Raw genomic sequence first — 26,546 nt, 5'->3', positions numbered from 1 at the left:
ATAAGAAATTTTAGCCTAAAGCTAAAATATAATTAGGTACATAATATTTTAATACGTAATAGGAAATAGATAATCATAATATAATAAAAAATAAATTTATATTTTTAAATATATAAATGCAATATATAAGACATAAATAAATACATGATTTGTACACATTTATATCCTATACATTTTAATCGATATTAATTATGTAAAACGACCTAATACTCAATTGAGTATTAGGTCGTTTTACATAATTAATATCGACCTACCTAATACTTGATATAATAAATGACGTAATTTATACAGTCTGTGTGTTTAATTTTTACTCGTGTATGAGTCAGCTGATTCAACAATGTTGAGGATCATTGAATTAAGAATATACAGAATCCTCCACCATAATTGTATGCAGTGCATTGTGTCCAAATACAGAGAAAACTCCCCGCGCACTCACTTCACACCCGCGTAATGTGGCTAGCTCACAAACTTTTCCCTTTTTCCCCATTTTATGGTAAACGTTTAGAACTTGGGGTATCATAATTACTGTCAACTACTAAATGGAGTAAAGTAACAAACGGCCTGTTCGAGAAACACTACTAAAGTGGAGTGGTGTTTGATGCTTCAATTCTAGCCGTGTACACGGTTTCCGTATGTTCCTAATTCTTTGAAATATAATCTCATAAGAACTGCCTCGTTTTTATGTTCCTAATTCTTTGAAATATAATCTCATAAGAACTGCCTCGTTTTTATCGTGACCTTCGCGACTCCGATATATACTCCTTTGAAAATAAAAACGGACACTTTTGATTTTTTTGAGTACACCTCGTATTAAAAGTTGTAAAAGCGATTTAACTCCACAAATCAAAATAAATATTATTTCCTGATGTAAAAATACTTCTGTTTGGTAATTAAGTCGATCTTAATTTGTTTTATTTAGATTTTTAGGATATTACTCATTTTTACCGAAAAATAAGATAACGGTAATAACGATATAGCTACCGGCGGACGTAGGGGTTCGAAGGTTCTGGACCCCCCAGGCAACCCCGCACAGGTAAACGCAGCGTTGGTCGGGCCCCCAACAAAGTGGACAGACGACATCAAACGAGTCGATGGGAGCCGCTGGAAACAAGCATTGTCGTCCATAAACACAGCAGCACTTACTGTAACAGCTAACTCTGGTTGTGCATGAGGAATTAGGAGTTCCATGATGTAGCGTTGTGTATTTGGAGAGCCATTTTCTACGAAAACTAACTCTGTACGATCTTCAGAAGTTATGCCAGCTCAAAACGATACAGAGAAAAATTTAAGACTCCTAGTTTGTCTTCGAATTTTTGAACATCTTCAAGATTAATTTAGTTGTTGGTAGACTTCCGATTTTGGAGAGATTCGCTCACAATATAACGATCGTCTCTGGGCTCAGTCCATTGTTTTTTTCCTGATCTCGGTATTCTTTTTGAATGAACCGGTTACTTGAAACCTAGTCCAGGTCCGCTGCAGTGCAGTGAAACGATTGGCACCAAACCTTTCCTCTACATAACATTGAGTACAGTATTCTCAGAGTATATAGCCAGCGATAATTATCTAGTCTGGCATATTAAAGTATAAAATTTGTCACGAAAAACAAACAACTTTACATCAAAATCAATTCATTGAAGAACCCTTTTTTAAATATTTATAGCACAATATTTAAACTAAAACTGCAAACAAATGCTGGAATCGATAAGAATTAATTTAAATAACTTTGAAGTTTTCAATTTGGAACATTTCATTTTACTTCCCAGTACTTTTAATTACGTAGACAAGTGTTTATAGTTAATTGTATAAACACTTGTCTACGTAAACGTACACACAGAAAAGTTTTTGGTGCTCGTTTTTTTTTCAAATGGATTTATATCTACCTTCTAAAACTGTACGGTTCAATCATATAAGTACGCAGAGAATGCCTAACAAATAATTTGGTTATTAATTTAATCATCTATATACATATAATAAAATGGTAGACTCGCCGTGTCTGTATATTAAAGACTTTTGCAAATAGATAACTGGGAGACGCAAAAGAATGCCATTTTTGTCTATTACTGTTGGTTTTTGTGCGAATCAAGCAAAAAGTACTGAACGGATTTGAATGTTATTTAATTCATTTATAGCTGATTGAAGCAGTGAGCAGCGACCCTGCTTTCTGAGTCCCACAACTTTTTTTTTTTACGGGGGAAAATCTTCAAAGATACCCGACCTCAGGGAAGATCGGGTTATGTGGGATTCGATTCCCACAACTGGAAAATGTTTGTGTGATGTCTGAGAGTTGATCTATATATTATAAGTATTTATGTACATCTATCTATATATATATATGAAAGAGAAAGTGTGTGGATATGTTCCGAATGGGCTCCGAAACGGCTGGACCGATTTCAATGAAACTTCCAAGAAATCTCCGGATTGACCTGGCGAGTAATCCTGTAAAGTTTGGTGCCGATCGGAGCACTCCTATTTTTAACAGTCAAACTGTCAAATACAGATTTTATTTACTATGATGATATTCTATTGTTGGGTGTACATGGGTGTAGATCATTATCTATATATGATCTTCACCCGCTCGAGAAGAGAATAGAAGAGAATGAATACTGAGAGAAATAAATAATTTAATGATATAAGTTTATTGTTTAAATATAATAAAGCAAAATGTAGCTCGGCGAAGCGGGCTGGGTACGCTAGTTATTCATAAAATATTCATTATTCATCTTAGTATTTGGATACGATAATATACACAAGCTACGCTTACTTTAAGGCTTGAAAAAATTAAGAGCTACACTTAATGTAACAAGTTCATTTTAAAATCTGCTACCGATTTTTATACAACAATAAACAACTTATTATATATGGATAGCTGTACCTAAATTAAATCATTTTTACAGAATTCGAATTTTATTAGGTATCTTCTTATACTTGAGTCAATTAAGACAAACTATCATAGTAGTTTCTACGTTAACTATTCGTTGTAAGTGATAAAAGCTGAAAAAGAATTCTCCTTCAAACCTATCGGTGAGCCCTCCAGATAGATATTACATACAGAACACCTATTCCTTCTTATCTTTATGATTATTTTTGCTGTGTTTACATGTCATTATTATAAATTTTGTTGAATTTCATGGTCACTTGTTATCGGTGTACATATAAGTGAATGTGTAGGTTATTGTACAAGTTTATTACTGTATATGGTAAATATGTATACTGTTAGTGTCCTTAATAAATAAATAAATAAACCTCCAAAGTGGGTCTTATCTATTTACTGACCCGGGACCCCAGTTATCACAGCTTACCCTGAAAAAATTAAAAAAAAAATTGCAGATTGTTCTATCTACAATTTTTTGCCGCTGCTACTGCAACACATCTCTCTAATGGACTGTTGCTACGGGATGCTTTAAAAACAAATCCAAAAACGGACGAAGTCGCGGGCAAGAAGCTAGTAAAAATTAGAATAAGTGAATATTTTTGATAGCAAATTATTGTTTTTGCTTGGTATCATAGTTACACCGCAATTTCCTGTTGATAAGCCCCATCGAAGTATATAAGTAGTACTCCAGCAAGCTTTGCACCTTCGTAAGACTATCGACAACCGGGTAGCTGTGGAAAAAAATACTTTTTGTGCGTTCATATTGACTTAAAAATGTTTGCTTCGCGTTTGTTACTGCTATTATTTTGCGGTTATATCAATGCCGATCGTAAGTTTGAATTTATTTAACAACTTAATTTTTTTAATTTAAATTATTATAGTATTAGAATTTATAACATGTAGTTTAGTTTGCAATATTTTTATGTAGTTAAGTACCTTATAAGAACTACTTTCGCCAAAGGTTGTCTGGAAAAGACAGCTTTAGCGATATGACTGCCTTTGCACACCTAAACTAGTTTTTTATTATTTTATTTACTTTTTCATGTGTTTCTCTTTGTATTTTGTTTTTGTGTGTGCAATAAAGAATTTAATAATTATAATAATAATAATAAATGTTGGCTTTTGACAACAAACTCACGGTAAGTGATGATGCAGTCTATGGTGGCATATGAGAATGTGTGGCAGTTTTAATTACATATTCAATTTTTTTTATTCATGTATGCCTATCACAGGCACTTATGAAGTGTTCATATATAGGTACAGAAGTCATTTGTGGGATTGAGTATACGCTTTTATAATGTGGTTCCTAAGGTAATTTTGGACGTACCAATGCACAAGTTTAAAGAATATATTAAAACAGATTTATTACAGCGCGGTTACTATACAATTGATGAATTTCTTAATGACAAGGTTGCTTGGAAGCTTCCGGCTCCGCTTTCATCAAGATAGAAAAATGAATGTTAAAATGAAAATTTTTAAAAGAAGACAGTTGATGTTAAGAGCAACTGCTGAGTTTCTTGCCAGCTTCTTCTCGATAAAATCTGCCTTCAGAACCGTGGTAGAGTCACTACAAACAGACATACTTGGCGTTTCAAAAGTGCTTATATTAGGCCTACTTGAAATAAATTAATTTTGAATACGAATATGTGTTTACATAATTGTGAGGTGAAGGTGATAACAACGTTCACTAACAGCTACGAGGGTTCCAGTATTAAAATTATGCCCCTAATCCGATTTCGACGAGGCATCGTACTGGAACGCTAAATCGCCCCAAAAAGAGATGCCGCCAAGTGGTGCCTGTAGCTAACAAACATAACATAACCTTTTTGTAAGTCGGTTAAAGAGAAAAATTAATGTTCTAATCGTCGGAACCTGCTTTGGCTGGTATGATCCCAAAACGCACCTTCATCCTATGCCGCCGTGATATTTTGACAACTTTTTGTTTTCAGGATCTTTACACTGTGATTTCGACAAACTATCCTTATGCGATTGGCGAAATGACCCACAAGCAAACAACGTTTGGCTTGGTAAGCTTTTTTTTTAAACTAAAAACGGCGATTTAGTTCATAAAGCTATGCATAAAATAAAAGCAGAGGTAATACATACCTTTCTTACTTATAGAAGTAACTTATCTCTCGAAATTTTGGTGAATTTAAATAGGAGGCGCCGGGTTCGATTCCCGGCAGGGCCAATTTTGGAATTTATAATTTCCGGTTTTTTCTCTGGTCTGGTTGGCTTGGCCATGGCTAGTTACCACCCTACCGACAAAGACGTGCCGTTAAGCGATTAAGTGTTCCGGTGAGATGTCGCTTAGAAGCCGATTAGTGGTATGACTACCATACTCCCCAACAGGTTGCCCGCTACCATCTTATTCTGCATCAAGCAAGGGCTAACTTGTATTAAAAAAGTACACGCTTTAGAAGTTATACTTCTTTGACGTAACAAGATAAATTTTTTTTTTCCAAAATTGTATCTTTCGCCTTATTCTACGTTTGTAAAAGAAACGAAACTAAGAATAGAAAAAAGGTATTCAATACATTGAAAGTTTTATTTTAACGCATTATCCAGTTATCTCATTATAGTCCTATAATGAGATAAACCAAGTTTTACTCAACATTAAAATTTGAAAGTTTTGTACAATCTAATCAATTAAATGAGCCCGTAAACTTAGACAATTGAAAGTGTAGGTACACAGGTACAAATAGGTCCAAGATGGTGGATTCTTTTTCACAACTTCCTCGATATGGTTATCAAATGAAAGGGTTTGACTAGTATTATACTTACTGCATACAATATAAATTTAAAATCCAAGATGGCCGCCTCAACAAAAACGGTGAATTACATTTTTTTTTTCACGACACCCTCTCAGTATGGGAATCAAATGAAATGGCATGAATAGTAGAAATAAACAAAATGGCCGCCACTACAAAAATGCCAAATTACATTTTCGCAACACAAGAGTCAAAACGCCCCGCGCACGTTCCACTGCATACTCGCGGAATATTGCTAGCTCAAAAACTTTTACCATTTTCCCATTTTATTGTACGTTTAGAACATTAGAGGTAACATAAATACTGTCGACTGCTAAATGGTATCTAGTGACTAACCGCCTGTTCAAGAAACACTACAAAAGTAGAGTGATTTTTGATGCTTCAATATTAATCGTGTACACGGTTTCTGTATTTTGCTTTTTTTAAAGTTTTTAATATAATTTCTTGTTTTAGAGGGTATTGGAGACATAAGAGCCTACATGGATAATATAAACAACACAGTCAGACTTTTGTCTCGAACCTACGATCGTGATATAGAGGAAACTGGCTGTTTCTCTTTGACATATACGATGTATTCAAACGACAACAAGTGGGTGCTACAATTTTTCATTTATTTATTACTAGCTTTTGCCCGCGACTTTGTCTGCGTGGACTTCAGAATTGTTACTAAAGCTTCGTTCGTTAACAATTTTTAATCCTACCACGGAAACTATTTGCGAGAACGGTATAGTAAGTACATGTCCTTTTCCATAGGTGACATGCATACCAAATTTCAAAGCTGTCTACCCGCAGTTTAGCTCGTAAACAATTATCAATATTCCCTCGAGAATTTCTTAAGGATTCGGGATAAAAGGTAGCCTATGTTCTTTTCTTTGTCAAAGTCTATACGCATGCCAAATTTCATCCAAATCCGTTCAGCCGTTTATGCGTGACTGAGTAACGTACATCTACACTTTCACATTTATAATATTAGAAGGATTATTAATTAGAATGGCCAAAAGCCAATTACACTACTTAAAAAAGAATAATTAAAAAAAAGAATAACACAACAAAACTGAAAAAAAACCTAACAATGAACCAATGTTCAAAGACTTGATCATCGTCGTAAGGTAGCCAGTGTATCAGTTTTTCTATAGATAAACGACTAAGACACCGAGAGGTATCTTAGCATCGTTCGAGTCCGTGTAGGACTGAAGTGTATCCAAAATGCACCCGTATTTATATCAAAATACTTACCCACCAACTCAATGTCATGAACATAAATATCTGGCTAATATGAATTTATAGTTATCCAAAGTTTAATTACTTACCCACTTTATAAATACTGTACTTTGGACAGTGTACTTAGGAACTATTCCATCTCATTCCCTCCTCACCATTCTACAATTGAATTGCAAGACACCGGACACCCCTATGTTGTCAATATCCCAAGAAGCGATTTGCATTTCCTTTTTTTATACGCATTGCTGGGGTTTGCCCTTTCGAGTTCTGTGTTTCCTAATCCTTACAACCTGAGTATCTTTAAAACAAGAGTGAATATGCGTCTCCTAGGCAAGCGTATCCCATCTTAGGTCACATCTACACTTTCCATCAGGTGATATTGGGGTCAAATGCTAGTCTATTATTATTAAAAAAAAAGAAAAACAAATTAAAATAATTATTGTTATCATATAACATTCAAATTTGTAACAACTTACCCAAAATGAACTAAATAAGCATTAAAACCTCTTCAAAACCACCACAGCGAGGCATAGTGCCTAAGATGCTGGCAGCATTGCCTATTTGATAGGCTAAACGAATTCAATGGCAATCTCTTGAATCACAATTCCTTAAAAAGAGCTTGAGTCCTCGGTCCTCACGGTAAAAGTCAAACAGCCATGAAGGTACTCATATTTAAGCCTCTTTGCCCGCTTGGCACTGGTAGCAGCGGCACCCACCATTGATAATTTTGTCTGAATGCATGATGCATATAAGGTACCAGCCTAGCCTAGCCTCCAATTAATCTCTCTACATGAACCCCTCTACATCAATGCCCTCTGAACTGTATTGTTTACTAACATATACATATTGTACAAACGTTCTTGCAAATAAATGATTATTATAATTTTTAAGGAAGGAGCAGATCTCTTGCTAACACTCCGCGTAAATTAATGGGTTTTAACGCAAACCTGTAGGTATTCGTACTCTTTAGATTGAGATTTGAGGCATTGTAGTGTGGTACCATTATCATCAGCCCACCACAGGGTCTCAACTCAGAATAAATAAATATATATAGAAAATAAATAAATATAAATTTACTACGACAACACACACATCGCCACCTAGCTCCAAAGTAAGCGTAGCTTGTGTTATGGGTACTAAGATGACTGATAAATATTTTTATGAATAATATACATAAATACTAGGGGGTGTAAGTGGGTGTGGCTAGTACCAGTCAGCCTCCCAAATTGCCAACCTCACCTGCACGTGGTGCACCCTGCCGTTTAACCGACGAGGCTCTGGCGACCGACAAGTGGCGGTATAACCACTTCGAATTGGCTAGGCTGAACAAATGGCACAGACCGGTGTCGGGCAGCAGCGACGCCGGGGCGATCAGTCTAGCCCTGCGATGACCAACCCGCCTGCCCAGCGTGGTCATTATCGGGCATATCTTTAATGGGAAGGAGAAAAAAACCACAGCCCCTAGTTCCCGGCGGCCCCGCTATTCCTGGCTCTGGCAGCGGTTATGGTAACGGCGGGGCAAGGGGTGTTAAGAATCTCCGGCAGAGATTCCGCTGCCAACCCCGACGACTTGACCTGGCAACATACAACGCACGCACGTTGAGGACCGATGGAAAGGTGATTGAGCTGGAAGAAGTGGTGAGCAAGTTGCGCTGGGATATTATAGGATTGTCTGAAGTCCGGCGAGAGGGGGAGGACTCGATAATCTTGGAATCCGGCAACTTGTTTTACTACCGGGAGGGTGACCAACAGTCACAGGGTGGTGTCGGGTTTATCGTCCACAAGTCTCTCGTCAACAATGTTGTAAAAGTCGAAAGTGTGTCGACCTTATACTCAGAATTACCAAACGGTATTCGTTGAAGGTCATACAGGTATACGCGCCGACTTCGGCACACCCAGACGAGGATGTAGAGGTTTTGTATGAGGACATTTCAAAAGCCATACATGCCTCGAACACCTACTACAATATTGTGATGGGGGATTTCAACGCGAAGCTTGGCGAGCGAACTGGTTCAGAGTTGAGGGTGGGGCAATTTGGGTATGGGCAACGGAACCACAGGGGTCAAATGTTGGCTGACTTCATGGAGAAGGAGGGCCTTTATATGATGAACTCCTTCTTCAAGAAGCGGCCACACAGGAAATGGACCTGGATAAGCCCCGATGGTTCCACGAGAAACGAGATCGACTTCATCATGTCGACCAAACGGCATGTATTCAATGATGTCTCTGTGATCAACAGGGTTAAAACCGGAAGTGATCACCGTATGGTAAGAGGCACATTGAGTATAAACGTTCAACTTGAAAGAGTCAGACTGGTGAAGTCTACAATCCGGCCTACTCGTGCCCATATTCAAAACTCCGAGAGCTTTCAACTAGAACTACAGAACCGGTTCGGTTGCCTAGCAGATTGCGACACTGTGGACGATTTGAACAACAGGCTGGTGGAAACTGTCCAAACAGTCGGGTCCAAATTCTACAAGGCCCACCGTAGAAACAAGGCCAATAGGTTCTCAACCAATACACTCAAGCTTATGACGGAGAGGCAAGAGATGAGACTACAGTCTATAGCAGACGCGTGCGCTTACCGGCGGATTAATAGGCAGATCTCTAAATCACAGACTCGTGATATGCGGCACTTCAATACAGAGCGTATTAAAAATGCCATCGAGCAAAACAGAGGCTCTAAAGTGTTCGCTAGAGATCTGGCTATCGGTCAGAGCCAGTTGATTCGACTGAAGACCAATAATGGTAGTCTTGTCTCTTCCAAACCTGAGATCTTGGGTAAGGTTGAGAACTTTTATGGACAGTTGTACACCACAGTACAGACGCCTGTTGAAGATTTGGCTAAGGATCCTAGAGCCAAATTAACCCGACACTATACCGAAGATATCCCAGACGTCAGCCTATACGAGATTAGTGTGGCTCTCAAGCAGCTTAAAAATGGCAAGGCGCCGGGTGATGACGGAATAACGGCAGAACTCCTGAAGGCAGGTGGAAAACCGATACTGAAAGTCCTTCAGCGATTGTTTGATTCCGTTATTCACCAAGGCACAACGCCAGAGGCATGGCACAGGAGTGTGGTGGTTCTGTTCTTCAAAAAAGGTGATAATACCTTGTTGAAGAATTACAGACCCATCTCGCTGCTGAGTCATATCTACAAGCTGTTTTCGAGAGTCATTACGAATCGTCTCGCTCGTAGGTTTGATGACTTCCAGCCTCCCGAACAAGCCGGTTTCCGTAAGGGCTTTAGTACCATAGACCACATTCATACGCTGCGGCAGGTTATACAGAAGACTGAAGAGTATAACCGGCCACTTTGCTTAGCGTTTGTGGACTATGAAAAAGCCTTTGATTCGGTGGAAACTTGGGCTGTGTTTAGGTCACTGCAGAGATGCCGAATTGACTACCGGTATATCCAAGTGTTGCAGTGTTTGTACAAAACGCCACTATGTCAGTTCGTATACAGGATCAGACTACGAGACCAATCCAATTGCAGCGAGGCGTGCGACAGGGAGATGTTATCTCCCCGAAACTATTTACCGCTGCGTTGGAGGACGTCTTTAAGCTTCTGGAATGGAACGGACTTGGCATCAACATTAACGGCGAGTACATCACTCAACTTCGGTTTGCCGACGATGTAGTCATAATGGCAGAGACTCTGGGAGACCTAAATACGATGCTCGATGGCCTCAGCAGAGCTTCTCAACAGGTTGGCCTACGAATGAACATGAGCAAGACGAAGATTATGTCTAATGCTCATGTTCCGCTTCAACCAGTAATCGTTGAGAACACTGCACTCGAAATTGTTGACGAATACGTATACCTAGGACACACGATCCAGTTAGGTAGGTCCAATTTCGAGAAGGAGGTGAACCGCCGAATCCAACTCGGATGGGCAGCGTTCGGGAAACTCCGTGCCATCTTTTCGTCAGAAATCCCTCAGTGCCTGAAGACGAAAGTCTTCGAACAGTGCGTGTTGCCAGTGATGACCTATGGCTCTGAAACATGGTCGTTAACTATGGGCCTCATAAGAAGGCTTAGAGTCACTCAGCGGGCGATGGAGAGAGCTATGCTCGGAGTATCTCTACGCGATCGAATCAGAAATGTGGAGATTCGTAGAAGAACCAAAGTTACCGACATAGCTCAACGAGTCGCGAAGCTTAAGTGGCAATGGGCCGGGCACATAGTTCGGAGAAAGGATGGACGTTGGGGTCCCAAGGTGCTGGAATGGCAGCCCCGTACTGGTAAGCGCAGCGTTGGTCGACCCCCAACGAGGTGGACAGACGACATTAAGCGCGTCGCAGGTAGCCGTTGGATCCAAGCGGCTCAGAATCGTGGAACTTGGAACTCCCTACAAAAGACCTATGTCCAGCAGTGGACGTCTATCGGTTGATGTGATGATGATGATGATGACATAAATACTTAGAATATATATATATATATATATTCTAAGTATTTATATATATATATAATATATATATATATATATATATATATATATATATATATATATATATATATAAACACCCAGACACTGAAAAACATTCATGCTCATCACACAAACATTTTCCAGCTGTGGGAATCGAACGCACGGCCTTGAACTCAGTAAGCAGGGTCGCTGCAAACTGCGCCAATCGGCCGTCCAAATGAGAAGGTTTTAGGCCGTAGTCCACCATGCTGGCCATGGTTGACCTCCCACGCCTTTGAGAACTTTATGTTGAACTCTCAGGCATGCAGGTTTCCTCACGATGTTTTCCTATATATTTTAATTTGCTTTAAAATAAAAAACGCATGTAACTCTGAAAAGTTGGAGATGTGTGCCGGGAATCGAAATCGGACTCAGTTTTATAACAAACGAGCTGTTGCCCGCGACTTCATCTGCGTTTGTTTTTTTTTTGATGTGGCATTCAATATAGTTGTACTTCTAAAAAAATTTAAAGTATTCAGTATAGCTCAGCCAAAGGGGTTATAAGGGGGGGGGGGGGGGGGGGGTAAATACATAATCCCCTATCTCCAACCACATTCATCAGATTTACACAAGAATAATTATTTAAATCGGTTATAATTTGTCTGAGTTATGGTGTAAAATCTTCGAACACTTTCATCCCCTCTCCCAAAGGAACCGAGCTTAATGTCGGGATAAAAAGTATTCTATACTACTTCTAAAACTTTCAAAAATATGTGTACAAAGTTTCATGAGGATCGGTTAAGTAGTTTTTGCGTGAAAGCGTAACAAACAAACTTACATTGACATTTATAATTATAATTTATTTATTTATTATAATTATAATATATTAGTAGGGATTACCAGATGAAATCCTTGAGATGTCTCTCAATAAGTTATCTATCCATTATCTAAGGAGGCCAGAAAACTTTATGACATATATAAAGTGTCCATTAAGCGTAGGCAGTAATGAATATCCTTTAAGTAGCTCCGATGAGGGTGGCATGTTCAGAATTGAACAAAACCTCCATAAAAAAAATTAGAAAAAAAAAAAAAGTTTATACAAAACGTAAGCTTATAGAAAAATCCTATTATAATATTATGGATTACATGTATGATAAAAAAGCTTGGGTGTGAATTGCTCTTACTTCATAGCTCAACATTAATTAGACTGTGAGATGGTGATAACAAAAAAAAACCTGGCTAAGTTTGTTGTGGGCTCTTGTTAGACCAGGGCGCGTTTGGAAGACTGCATTCGTTAACTTAAAACTAACTAGGAGGGCCTAGTTAGTTTTAAGTTAACGAATGCAGTTATCACCATCACTAACATTAGTGTAACATGTTAAATGTATGAACGCTTCATAAGTGCCTGTAATAAGGTCTGCATGAATAAAACATTTTTGAATTTTGAATTTTGACCCCGAATAGCCGGAAGGGTGGTCGAAGCCCTAACCATTAGGCTATCACTGCTATAGTTTTGAGTGCAGAAGGTTTAATGTCAAATTGTTCCATAGCGCTCCTATACTACGAATATATCAAAAGCCGGAATATGTATCACTTGAAAATCTCGTTCAGTTAAGCGAAGAAGCGAAGAAGACTTATTTAATATTCGAGGACTCGAAAAACCTACGCGAAGTTTCGTTCAACTCTGTGGCAAATCTTAAGAAGTTTAAGGATAACTTTCAGGTAAGATTATGAATGCTGTGATGCTTATCTTTTTTGACCAGACTTCAGGACAGTTATGTGGGTGACAGTCAATATGTAAGTTACATTAAACCACAGAATTAAAAAAATATACAACACTCTTTCAGCCACTATTGCATTTATTTATTTATTTGCTTTTCAAGGGAAACAAACAGTAATATTACACATAAAAGTAATGCCGAATTTTTTATCACATAAACCAATGAAGTTTCCACAACTTAGTTATACATATAATACGATAACATAAACCACAATTGCTTAGGAATAAGCGAATATTATACAAAAAAAAGAATAATTAAAACAAAAAAGAAAAACAAAAACTTTGAAGCTTGTAATACTTATTTTGCCATAATAAATTTCCTAAAAGTGCCAATTTTGACATGAAAAATGTCCGTCTCACAATATTTGCTGTTGAGCACGAGATAAAAAGTTATTTGACGAATACCTTGTCTTCCATCTAGCCCACGCAAAGGGAGGTTTACGCCTTGCATGCAGGTTAACTGCATGCAGTGCACTATGTCCAAAAACCGTGAAACCCAAAATTACGCGTGAAGTGAAACGTGCGCGGCGTCTCACTTCACACCCGCGTAATGTTGCTAGCTCACAAGTTTTTCCCATTTTCCCCGTTTTATGGTAAACTTTTAGAGCACTAGAAACGCTCAATTTCTAAGTGGAGTGAAGTGACTAACCGCCTGTTCGAGAATGAGATGCTTAAATATAAGTCCTGTACACGTTTTCGGTTTGTTCTTAATTAATTGTATTAAAAAAATATATATATATTTAAAAAAAAAAAAAAAAAATTTTTTTTTTTATTGCTACCTCCGACCTTTGGGCAGAGGGCGGAGGTTATGTCCGACCCCCTCCCCCCCCCCCCCCAATGGGGGGATTTTTTTTTAAACATATCAGAAATAATTTAGGATAAATGAAGTGTAAAAAAAAATCTCTGCGGTAAATTGGTGATAGACATACATACCTTGCATTATTTACAGAAAGGTGAATTAGTCTGGAGTGATATTTATCAGATAGAGCTTGACTAGTGGTATAATGGACGCTATATTGAAAGTCGGGGGTTTTTAATTTTTAATTTATATGCTATCAGTATAAATAACTTACTTCTACCGGGGTAGTACTTCTACTCTCACTTCTCTCTTCTCCACTAAAGGTCTGCTCTTGGCCAGCGTGGTTGACTACGGCCCAAACCCTTCTCATTCTGAGGAGACCCGTGCCCTGTAGTGCGTCGGTAGTGGGTTAGTGATGATAATGTATCTTGGTATCTATCCCTACTAATATTATAAATGTCAATGTAAGTTTGTTTGTTACGCTTTCACGCAAAAACTACTTAACCGATCCTCATAAAAGTTTGTACACATATTCTTGGAAGTGTTAAAAGTAATGTAGGATACTTTTTATCCCGACATTAAGCTCGGTTCCTTTGGGAGAGGGGATGAGTGTTTGACGATTTTACACAATAACTCCGATAAATTATAACCGATTTAAATAATTATTTTTGTACTATATAATATGTGTTTAATTTTGCCCAAACATTGGTTAGAGATAGAGGACAGAACTCCTCAGCAAACAGCAGCAAACCCCTCATTTAGGGCTAAGCGATACTGAATACTTTATTTTTTTTAGATCTATAATTAAATTTAATGCCACATCAAAAAACAAAATCAAACGCAGACCAAGTCGCGGGCAACAGCTAGTTATATGTAAATATTTAGATCATAAAAGGAAGTCTCCTAGTCCCATGTTAATCTAAAAGAGAACTCTTTCATGGTCTCCACGATACAGGCTACCTAGTGAGGAGACCACACTAGCCTGTATCAACAATCTTTTTGAAAATAAAGATATATATATATATATACTAGCTATTGCCCGCAACTTCGTCTGCGTTTGATTTTGTTTTTAAAGTATTCAGTATCACTAAGCCTTAAAGGAGTATAGTAGTATATATATATATATATATATAACATGTGATTGTCAATTAATTATAGACAAATAATTTGCAATAAAATAAAATTGCGACTATAATTAAAGATCTAAGCTATCCTATCTCTTAAGTTGGACCAGAATGCTGACGGTGTGCCAATTTAATTTAAAATCGGTTAAGTAGTTTAGGAGTCCATCGCGGACAAACATCGTGACAGGAGATTTATATATATTAAGATATTATATATATATATTTTTTATTGTTTTTAATGATGAATATTTCCTAGATTGTTTTGTTTTACATTCAACTTAAAGCATATCATTAGATTAAATCATGATTTTCTTTTCCCAGATCATCATAGAAGCAATGGCAACGAGTTATTTTGGGTTTGCGAATATAGATAAGGTTGCAATACTTCAGAGGAGCGAGTGTGACGCAGCGATATCCGCCGCCACGAACCCAGGTTAGTGAAAGCGTCAACATATCAAAGTCAAAGTCAAAGAATTATTTATTCAAATGGCATATAGATGCCACTTTTGATGCGCACATTACATACAATAAATGTACATTGAAGTGAGATGATGAGTGCCGGATTAAGCAAGCGCGGGGTCCGTAACAAATTCTTTCAAAGAGCCCTTTATCTCCTATGGGTTCTTAAGTATAAAGCGGTAAAAATACTATTCAATACTCAATACGTATTTACTATCTAAAGGTTAAAATTTTGACGTGACAACGTCTTATAAATTGGTTTGCCGGGTGACACTTCAAGAAACTGCGTTACGCTCCGCTCACGTTATGCGCTCACAATGAGAGCGAGTGAGAGGCACGCGTCCCTTCCACTCGGGCATGGTTAGCCCGCCTAAGAGCGAGAGAGACAGACATAAAAAGAGAAAGGCACGCGTCCCTTTGTAGTAAACGCTGTTTCATTGTACGCAAATGTATTGCAAGTTATTGTATGTATATTTGTATATAAATACGTATGTATGTGTAAAGGTAAAAATAAAATTTTGTTAATATGAAATTCAGTGCGAGATTCTTTGTATAAATTAATGTTTTAAATATAATTCTTTGTATAAATAAATGTTTTAAATTGTTACTATTATTTCATCCTTCTTCCTACTATACGAATGAATATTCACATTAAAATTATTTTACCACTCAAAGTCGTTGTCACGTAAAACTTTCACCCGTATACCGACTTTACAGGCAACCAATTTTTTTTTGGGTAATTAATAGTGTAGTAAATTACTATAGGCGATGTCTGTAGCGTGTGCGTGAGCTAGATCGCCGATTGAAATTCTACACGTTTATACAAGTAACTTTTTGTAAATATTGTGCGTATACCGTAAGAAATTATTAAATTTATTTTCGCCAAAAAAATAGGCGGGTACCGAGTGTCTGACGTGGATTGTCTTAGTACGAAAAGTTGTAACGATTCACGTTTTTGTGACATAAAAAAAATTCAACAACACATCTTAAGATTTACTCTTCACATCATGTTTCACTAAAAAAATTACGTTCAGGCATGAGTGATATCAAAGTCAAAGTCAAATATTTCTTTATTCAAATAGGCACATAGATGGCACTTTTGATGCGTTATTATATACAAAATGTGTACATAGCAGTGAGTAGTGATGGCGATAACTACAATCGTAAACTTAACACTAAAGCTACGAGGGTTCCAATCGCGCCCTGGTCTAAGCCCACAACAAACTTAGCCGGGTGTTCTTTTTGTTATCACCATCTCACATTGTCATTAGAATATTAAATATGTGGGGCTCATCCGCGCGGGGCCCGTAGCAATGAAATGAAAATACACTTTATTGTACACCTAACAGAAATTAAATTTAAACAAAAACATCACAATAAGACACAGGTACAATGGGCGGCCTTATCGCTAAAAGCGATCTCTGCCAGGCAACCGAACAAAGGAAAGGAAAAAAAAAACACAGACTTGAGGGTTAGGTTGTACACAAGACCAGAGCAGTTACCAAATCAAAAATAAATATATATATCAATTAAAATATCATACAAAGTACAAGCCTACAAAACAAAGGAAAAGTGACAAAAGTAAGCAATTGCTACTTTTGCTACGTGGTTAATCCGACACTGGCCGTAACTAAATCCGTAAAATACAAACTACAGCAGGGAGGGTTACAAAAACGCTGTGATATAAAAAAAACCCACAACAAACTTAGCTGAGTATTTTTTTGTTTTATCACCATCTCAAATTGTCATTTAAAACTAGTGCGGATTGGTGGACTACGAACGTACGTACGAAAATAGATACGCCCGTAAAATTACAACAGATTTGACGACGTCACTGACGCAGCGGTGGCGCTGTGCTTTTAAGTAGAAGGTCCCAGGTTTGGTCCTATAGGCTTCGGCCGTGGCTAGTTACTGCCATACCAACAAAGATTGCCTCTGAACTATTTACCGTGTACCTTTAACATTTTATGTTAAACGTTTGGAACATTAGAGGTAAAATAATTACTTTCAACTGCTAAATGGTATAAAGTGACTAAATGTTGCTTCGAGAAACACTACTAAAGTGGAGTGGTTTTTGATGCTTCTGTATACGGTTTCTGTATGTTCGCAATTCTGTGGTTTTTGATGCTTCCGTATACGGTTTCTGTATGTTCGCAATTCTGTGGTTTTCAGATCCCTTACGTTGCGGTTTCAGCAACAACTTTTTGTGCGGTTGGAGCAACGACCCACAGGCGTCGCAGAATTGGAACGGTAAGCCGTTGTACATGTAAAACGTGAGACAGGGATAACTGGCTTTAAAAGAAAGGGATGACGTTTTTAATTAGATTGTATGATTCAGCGTTCCGTTACGAAGACACGTAGAAACATAGCAACATAGAAGCATAAACCTAACAGGTTCGTTCGTAACCAGCTTAAATCGTCACTTACTATACAACGTGTAACTTAATTACGAAATACTGTTGAAGGATGCACAAGTATATTTGATAAGGAATCACGCTAAAAAACGTAATATCAAAAGAAGCGTATTTTTTTACCATACAAACTAATTCAAACATTTGTAGGGTCTGATTAACAATATATAAACAAAATACTTATGTTATCGTAATTTAATAATCCAAATACTTTACACACATATATAACTTAACACCTTATTTCAATTTACTAATAACAATTTAAACATACAAACATTCACACAAATATACATATCAACATTCACAAACTTACATTTACGATCGACTTTTTTTTGTTCGTTAAGTTAAGTTAAGACGCAAATAAAGGACAAACTAGCACACTGTCGTGTTTATAATATTAGTAAGGATTCTAATCTATTACTAAGTATTTTGTCACGTACGATATTCCAAACCAGTGCTTTCTACTGCGACAAGGCGCGAGAATACCTAGTTATATTGGAATCTTGGAGTCGGCTCCAACGATTTTCATGAAATTTAGTATACAGGGTTTCGGGGGCGATAAATCGATATAGCTAGGATTCATTTTTAGAAAATATCATTTTATTCGTGTTTTAGCGATAAATATATTACATATTTATATATAACTAGCTGTTGCCCGCGACTTCGTCTGCGTTTGATATTGTTTTTTGATGTGGCATTCAATTTAGTTATAGTTCTAAAAATATTTAAAGTATTCAGTATCGCTAAGACTTAAATGAGGGGGGGGATTATCCGCTGAGGAGTTTTGTCCTCTATCTCCAACCACATTCATCAGATCCACACAAAGTTTGGGCAAAATTAAACACATATATAACCTCTATAGTACAAAAATAATTATTTAAATCGGTTATAATTTGTCGGAGTTATGGTGTAAATCGCCAAACACTTTCATCCCCTCTCCCAAAGGAACCGAGCTTAATGACGGGATAAATAGTATCCTATATTACTTGTAACACTTCCAAGAATATGTTTACAAAGTTTCATGAAGATCGGTTAAGTAGTTTTTGCGTGAAAGCGTAACAAACAAACTTACATTGACATTTATGATATTAGTAGGGATAGGGATTGGAATCTCGGAATCGGCTCCAACGATTCTTTCCGCATTTGTCTTTCGAAATCCGCGCAACGGAGTTTAGATTGACGTGTTTATTTTTAGATGGGCATAGTTGAAATATTATTAAGCTTGTTTTTTGGATTGGTAGTATCGATTAAGGCTATATAACACCACGCTACGACCAATGGCTACCCTTATTAATGAGAAAAGTTGCAAAAACTGCAAAAAATATCCTTTTTGAGAGATTCTGATGCGTGCGATGCGGTAACGGTAAACGTTACCTCCAACGACAGAAATATGTAGTACGAGTATATCTAGTACGAGTACGAGTATATAATTTTTGATGTTGGAAAAGAGGAACTGCTGAGTTTCTTGCCGGCTTCTTCTCGGTAGAATCTGCCTTCCGAACCGGTGGTACAGTCACTACACACAGACAGACTTGACGTTTCAAAAGTGTTTGTATTAGGCCTACTTGAAATAAATGAATTATGAATTTTGAATTTTATCGGAATTATTTTTTTAAAGTTGTATAAAACAGTCCGCGACAACGTACGACTACTTTTGAAGTTGACTCGTTCGCGGACGCCGCGCGGGTTCGCTAGTCATATATACGATGAAATATATATCCTAAAATGTAGAATAAATAAATAAATCTTGGTAAATAAATGTACTACGACAATACACACATCGTCACCTAGCCACAAAGTAAGCGTAGCTTGTGTTATGGGTACTTAGATGCCTGTTGAATATTTTTATGAATTATATACATAAATAAGAATATATATTAATATATATATTATATATAATATATATATTAATTATATATAATATATATATTAATTAGAAAAAAAATTGGTTGCCTGTAAAGTCGGTATACGGGCGAAAGTTTTACGTGACAACGACTTTGAGTGGTAAAATAATTTTAATGTGAATATTCATTCGTATAGTAGGAAGAAGGATGAAATAATAGTAACAATTTAAAACATTAATTTATACAAAGAATCTCGCACTAAATTTCATATTAACAAAATTTTATTTTTACCTTTACACATACATACGTATTTATATACAAATATACATACAATAACTTGCAATACATTTGCGTACAATGAAACAGCGTTTACTACAAAGGGACGCGTGCCTTTCACTTTTTATGTCTGTCTCTCTCGCTCTTAGGCGGGCGCGTGCCTCTCACTCGCTCTCATTGTGAGCGCATAACGTGAGCGGAGCGTAACGCAGTTTCTTGAAGTGTCACCCGGCAAACCAATTTATAAGACGTTGTCACGTCAAAAATATATACACCCAGATACTGAAAAACATTCATGCTCATCACACAAACATTTTCCAGTAGTGGGAATCGAACCCACGGCTTCGGGCTCAGAAAGCAGGTAACCCCTCAAATTTGAAGCCGGTGCGCGCTTTATGTATATTTTTTTATATAGTATTAATCGGCGGAGCATGCAGATCGCCTACCTGATGAAAAGTGGGCAACCATCGCCCATAAAAAGCGTAAAACTCCACACAAAGTGGCGTGCACTTCATACATGCACCAAAGCACTGCATACCCAAATTATTTTATATAGCTCGTATTGGAGGGGAATATTTATATTTTATGCTATCTATCTGCTTTATGGATACCCTGGCCGTAGACACCCTTAAAGTGCCACCCCGTTTTCACCAACCTGCGAATGTGTAAAGCCTCATTTGCCTGTGATTAAGTTCAAAATTCAAAATTCAAAATTCATTTATTTCAAGTAGGCCTAATACGGCCAAGTAAGTAAGAGAATATATTTCTTTTTTTCAGCGGGATCGGAGAAGATATATGCTTTCCTCAATAAAATAAATGACACAGTTCGTTTGCTATCACCGACTTTCGATCGTGGTTTACAGGAAACCGGCTGTTTTTCCCTGACATACAACATAAGGGTTGACTATCAAGAAGTGCTGTGAGTGGAACAATGTTTTTTTTTAAATAATATTCTTCTATTAAAATATGGAACGCCTTGCCGTTAGATATCCGTGAGGCACAATCGATTGGGACCTTCAAGAAACTAGTGAAGGATCATTATTTGTCTCTTTCAGCCGAACATCGCTGAAGCGGATCATTTTAAGTGTGTAATTTTAATTATTTATGTATTTCATATAAATTGAGGATGTTATATATTATATATTTATATAGGTATTTGTGCTATATATTTTATTTGTATTTATATGTAAAATATTTATATATTTGTATAATTTTAAATCTTATTTATTGCACCACCTACCTCTTTTCTATGTTTTTTCCTTTTACGCCATTGGTTGCCTGGAAGAAATCGCTATGCAGCGATAAGGCCACCAAATTGTACTCTCTTTATTATTTTATCTCTTTATTTTTTTTTGTATTTATGTCTTTGTAACTACTTTTTTTTCTTTGGTGTACAATAAAAGTGTATTCATTCATTCATGTTATATCGGTAGGTAAGTAGAATCATCATCATCATCATATCAACCGATTACAGGGCACGGGTCTCCCCCCAATGAGAAGGGGTTAAGGCCGTAGTCCACCACGCTGGCCTAGTGCGGAATGGTGGAGTCTACACACCTTTGAGAACAACATGTAGAACTCTCAGGCTTGCAAGCAAAAGCAGAAGCTTGAAGCAAGTGACATTCTAATTACTTAAAACGCACATAACTTAGAAAATTTAAAGATGCGTGCTGGGATTCCAACTGGACCCACCGAAAGTGAAGTCTAGCTCCTACTCGGCTATCACCGCTTCTAATATATAAATCCGCTTCTAATATAAAGTATAATAAAGTTTTTTTTTTATTTATTTATTTAAGAAGTTCTTTATTGATAAATATCATTTTACAGAACCGTATGACACAAATAGTAAATCCTAAGACAACATTTACTTTAACCTTTACGCGCTATTAAAGTAAAACTTTTATTATTATTTTTCATTTTATATATATTAATGTCACTTTCACAATTTTATGAATATTTTCATTTGTTAAATAGAAAAATATTGAGTAGAAAATTGTCATTGAATATTATAGAACATCGCAATCGTCAGAAAATTTACGAATAATTTATTTATTACAAAATATCATCAATGTAATATGGACCTTTGAAAAAAGAAGATCGAAACTGCAACGTTTGTGTGCCTTTCAAGGAATTCAAATATCAGTTGCTTCAGCGGTAAAGGATAAAATTGTGAGGAAACCTGCATACCTGAGTGTACTCCATAATATTCTCAAAGGAGTGTGAAGTCCACCAATCAGCACTAGGCCAGCGTGGTGGTCTACGGCCTTAACCCCTTCTTATTGAGAGAGACCCATGCCCTGTACTGGGCTGGTGATGGGTTGATATGATGATGACGATGAAGTATAATAATTTTAAATCTCGCCTGTACGGTACATGCGTTAAACTCTGATGCTCATGTTTTTTGATATGTTGAGTGTCGAAATACTTGAACATCAAAATAAAATGGATCTTATATTTATTTTTTTAAAGCTCAAAACAATAAATACTTATAAGATCCATTGCCTGGGATTCTTCAGCGGGGGATTTTCGTAGATCATTTATAAAATAGAAATCAAAAGTACGGGATTTGCGACTCACAGCGAGTCTTTTACAGTCTATTGTACTTTGATGGTACAGAGTTTGAAATGCGAAAACGAATCCTCGATTGCGAACAATTTTTGTACTCCCGCTACAGTAGTTTGTTTCACAGCTATCCTACACTCCGAGTTTATCAAAAGCCGGAATATCTACCACTAGACAGTTTCCTTGAATTGAGCGAAGAAGCGAAGAAGAATTATATAATTTTAGAGCCCAAAACGTACACACGTGAAGTTTATAAACAGTGGTTAAACTCTGTGGCAGTTCTGAAGAAATATGAGAGTGACTTCCAGGTATGTTTATGAATTTTCTGAAACCATCATAACGTCCGATACATAGTTATCATACCCACTTCAACCACATCACTACTTGGTATAGTTTTTTGTAGAGAGTTCCAAAATCCACAGTCCTGGGCCGCTTGGCTCCATGGCGCCCAGCGACTTCCTTATGTCTGTCCACTTCATTTACCGGTACGGGGTCGCCATTCCAGCACCTCGGGGCCCCAACGTTCATCGGTTCTTCGAGCTATTTGGCTCCCTTAAGCCACTTCAGATTTACGAATGGTTGAGGTAAATCTGGTTCTTTTTCATTTGTTCACGTAGAGATACTCCGAGCATAGCTCGTGACACTGAGTATTCTGATAAAGTATGTCATAGTGTGATGTCTTTCGGGATCTTATTATGGGACAAAGCTGCTGATATTGAAACTATATTCATATTGCAGAAAAGAGCTGTACGGTCAATATATAAACTTAAATCACGTGAATCCCTCCGTGAAAAATTTAAAGAAATAGGTATACTTACGGTAGCCTCACAATCTATTTACAACAATATAGTATTTGTAAGACAACATATTAGTCTTTATAAACAAAAAGTGGATATAAACAGTCGACTTACAAGAAATGGTCATAAATTAGTGACATCTGCATATCGTCTGCGAAAGGTGAAGTCATTTGTGGGATTGAGTATACGCTTTTATAGTATGATTCCTAAGGTAATTTTGGACCTACCAATGCATTAGTTTAAAGAATGTGTTAAACACATTTATTACTGCGAGGTTATTATACAATTGATGAGTTTCTGACAAGGTTGCTTGGAAGCATCCGGCTCCGCTTTTATCTCTCACAAGATAGAAAAATGAATGTTAAAATGTAAATTTTTGATATTGGAAAAGAGCAACTGCTGAGTTTTTGCCGGCTTCTTCTAGGTAGAATCTGCCTTCCGAACCGGTGGTAGAGTCACTACACACGGACAGACTTGACGTTTCAAAAGTGCTTGTATTAGGCCTACTTGAAATAAATGAATTTGGAATTTTGAATTTTTTTGAAAAGCCTATACTATAGCCTCTTCTACAGATATCCTCATTTCTGATTTGATCATGTAGCTCTCTCCATCGACCGCTCCGTGAGTCTGAGCCTTCTTATGAGGCCCATACTAAGAGAGGCCATGGCCTAGTTATTTAAATCATATCCGTCAGATTCTAAAGCGCATCAACACATTTAAAATCATAATACAGAATTCCTCCATTTTATATAGTATAGTCGCTTATCGCGTATTAATTTCATACTTAGGTAAAGTATGAAGTAGATACTAAAATAGCGACACGCTTGTGCATATACACAGTGATGCAAATTGTTTTAGTAAAAGTTTATAAATAAAACAACGAATACAATTGAGGGAAAAGTAAATGGAAAGAGGGGACGAAGACGTCCGAGACTGGCTTTTGTGGGACAAATAAAACAAGCTTAGGGTGGGAACTTAAAAAGGGCCTTCGATAGAGATGGTTGGAAAAGGCTACACGGAGAAGACCTTAGCCTTACCTTATCTTATTCTTAAGAAGAAGATATTAAACAATACTTAAAATTCTGCTCAACAATGGAATTCCCAATTTTAACACAACCCTTTAAAATAGCTATAGAAAAAATAGACCGTACATCAGGTTTCATCACGTGTACAGTAAAGTTTTTCTGCTTGTCTTATAATGCAAACAATATTTTTTGTTACTTTTCGCTACACAATTCATTTTCATATGTTAAGATAATTATATAAACACATTTAATTAATGATTAGATTTAGAGTGTAATTGGGAAATGTGGACGCTAGCACGCTAAAGCTATATCAGGTTAAAGCATCATTTATTTCTCCTTAAGAATATACATATTCACTTACAGAGAAATCATATTGAACTTATATTATTTGATTAGCAATCATTTATATTAAACTTATTATTAAGGTATACATATAAATTATTAAAGATCTACCCTCAGAAACTTCGATAACCGTATGTTGCGAAATGCGAAGTCGTTGCCATAGTGTAGTCATAAGCGGTATTACAACATTACAACTGAGATAGTAGATTTTTTAGTTTGCGTTCGAAAATTGTAAACGACTTCGCATTTTTCACTTCCGTGGGTAATTCATTGTAGAGTTGTACTCCTTAAAATTTCACATTTCTTCGCCCGAGGCAGGTTCTAAGACGTGAAGTAAAATATATGGCTGTAGTATATTTTTCGTTCCTTAAGACTCCTTATTCGGTGCCATAGATCATCATAGAAGCAATCTCCACTACCGATTTCGCGGCTCTGAATATAAAAAGCGTCGCCATACTTCAGGGTAGCGAGTGCACTGTGGCGTAGTCCGCCGCCAGAAGCCTACCCCCTACAGGTGAGTTAGATATAGTTATACTACGACAATACACACACCGCCATCTAGTCCCAAAGTAAGCGTAGCTTGTGTTATGGGTACTAAGATAACTGATGAATATTTTATAGCTTAATTTTCATAATAGATAAATAGGTTGCCTACCAAAGATAGCTTCTAAGCGATAAGGCCGCCTTTTGTATTCTACTCCACTCTTTGTGTTTCTCTCTATTTTTCATTTATATTCCTTACTGAGTAGTGGGCAGTGGTATACAAATAAAGCGTTTAAATAAATTAAAAAAAAAATGAGCTGCCTTTCACTCTGTACCTTGAACCTTCTGCTGTAGAGTTTAATCTAAAACTTTTAATATATATATTTTTTTGGGGACTTTTATCCTCGAAGACATGCCAGCCCCATCGTAACCTACACACTGAGATCCTTCAGATTAAACAAAATAAGAACCAAATATTACAACTAATACTTAGTGTATACTATTGTATGATTCAAGGATGAGCCGAAGCAACTGAGTCATAGAAGTCCATCGCGATCGCAGATGTTGGGCTACTCAGGGCACTTTGCGCAATACCTACGTCGTAATAACTGAGGTTGTGTCGGCTCTTCAGCGAAACCCTTCCACTTTTATTCCGATCACACTCTATCAACAAGTGTTGCACATCTTCTAGTCGTCCACACACGGCACAGTTCGGTGAATCCGTCATCTTCATTAGATGTGTAAACTTGTTGCACGGATAGTGACCGGACCGGAAACTTTTAATATTACGGTGCGATGTCGCTTGGAAACCGATTATGGGTAGATGTTTAATATATGTTGGGTGGGATTGCAGTCAAGGGCTAACTTATAGTGGAAAAAAAAAACACTACTTTTCAAATAACTTATAACTAATAATTGACGAGCCAAGTAGATTTCCTACCTAAAAACAGAGCGACAATTCGAAAGGCATGCCAAGAACACGTCCTGCAATTGGCCTCCCTGTGTTCATCACCTTGAGACGTAAGTGTTAAGCCGCATCCGCCTGTAATTACACCGGCAACCATGAATGAGGATAGTGATGAAGTGGTGAGAAACCACAAACGACGCAGCGTACTAACGCTTCAGTAAAATATTTATTTAATTTACAGATAAAGTTTAGAAGCATTATATACACACTACTACTGCAGTTTCGACATCTTAAAGAACAAATTAAACAAAAACTGATCCGCCACCAACAACAATAGTTTCATCGCCAACAACAACAGTCCTAACGCCGACAACAACAGCCCCACTGGCAATATCAACGTGGCGGTCCCGAGGAATAAACAATTATTAACGATATGATATATTTGTAAATGTACGTGAAGATGAA

At 37.1% G+C, this 26,546-nt stretch overlaps 1 protein-coding gene across 1 annotated transcript; it reads left to right on the top strand.

Moving 5' to 3' along the window:
* The first annotated feature begins 3,595 nt into the window (after positions 1-3,595).
* On the top strand, positions 3,596-26,546 carry LOC120634599. Its single transcript, XM_039905328.1, has 10 exons — positions 3,596-3,701; positions 4,822-4,899; positions 6,097-6,232; positions 12,823-12,994; positions 15,297-15,408; positions 17,607-17,684; positions 20,743-20,884; positions 22,655-22,835; positions 25,085-25,205; positions 26,323-26,546. The coding sequence occupies exons 1-9, from the start codon at positions 3,647-3,649 to the stop codon at positions 25,175-25,177; spliced, it is 1,047 nt and encodes a 348-aa protein (XP_039761262.1). The 5' UTR covers positions 3,596-3,646; the 3' UTR covers positions 25,178-25,205; positions 26,323-26,546.

Source organism: Pararge aegeria, chromosome 24 (assembly GCF_905163445.1).
Source record: "Pararge aegeria chromosome 24, ilParAegt1.1, whole genome shotgun sequence".
NCBI lineage: Eukaryota > Metazoa > Arthropoda > Insecta > Lepidoptera > Nymphalidae > Pararge > Pararge aegeria.
The sequence above is the reverse complement of the archived record's forward strand: the minus strand, read 5'-3'. Positions and strand labels throughout refer to the sequence as shown.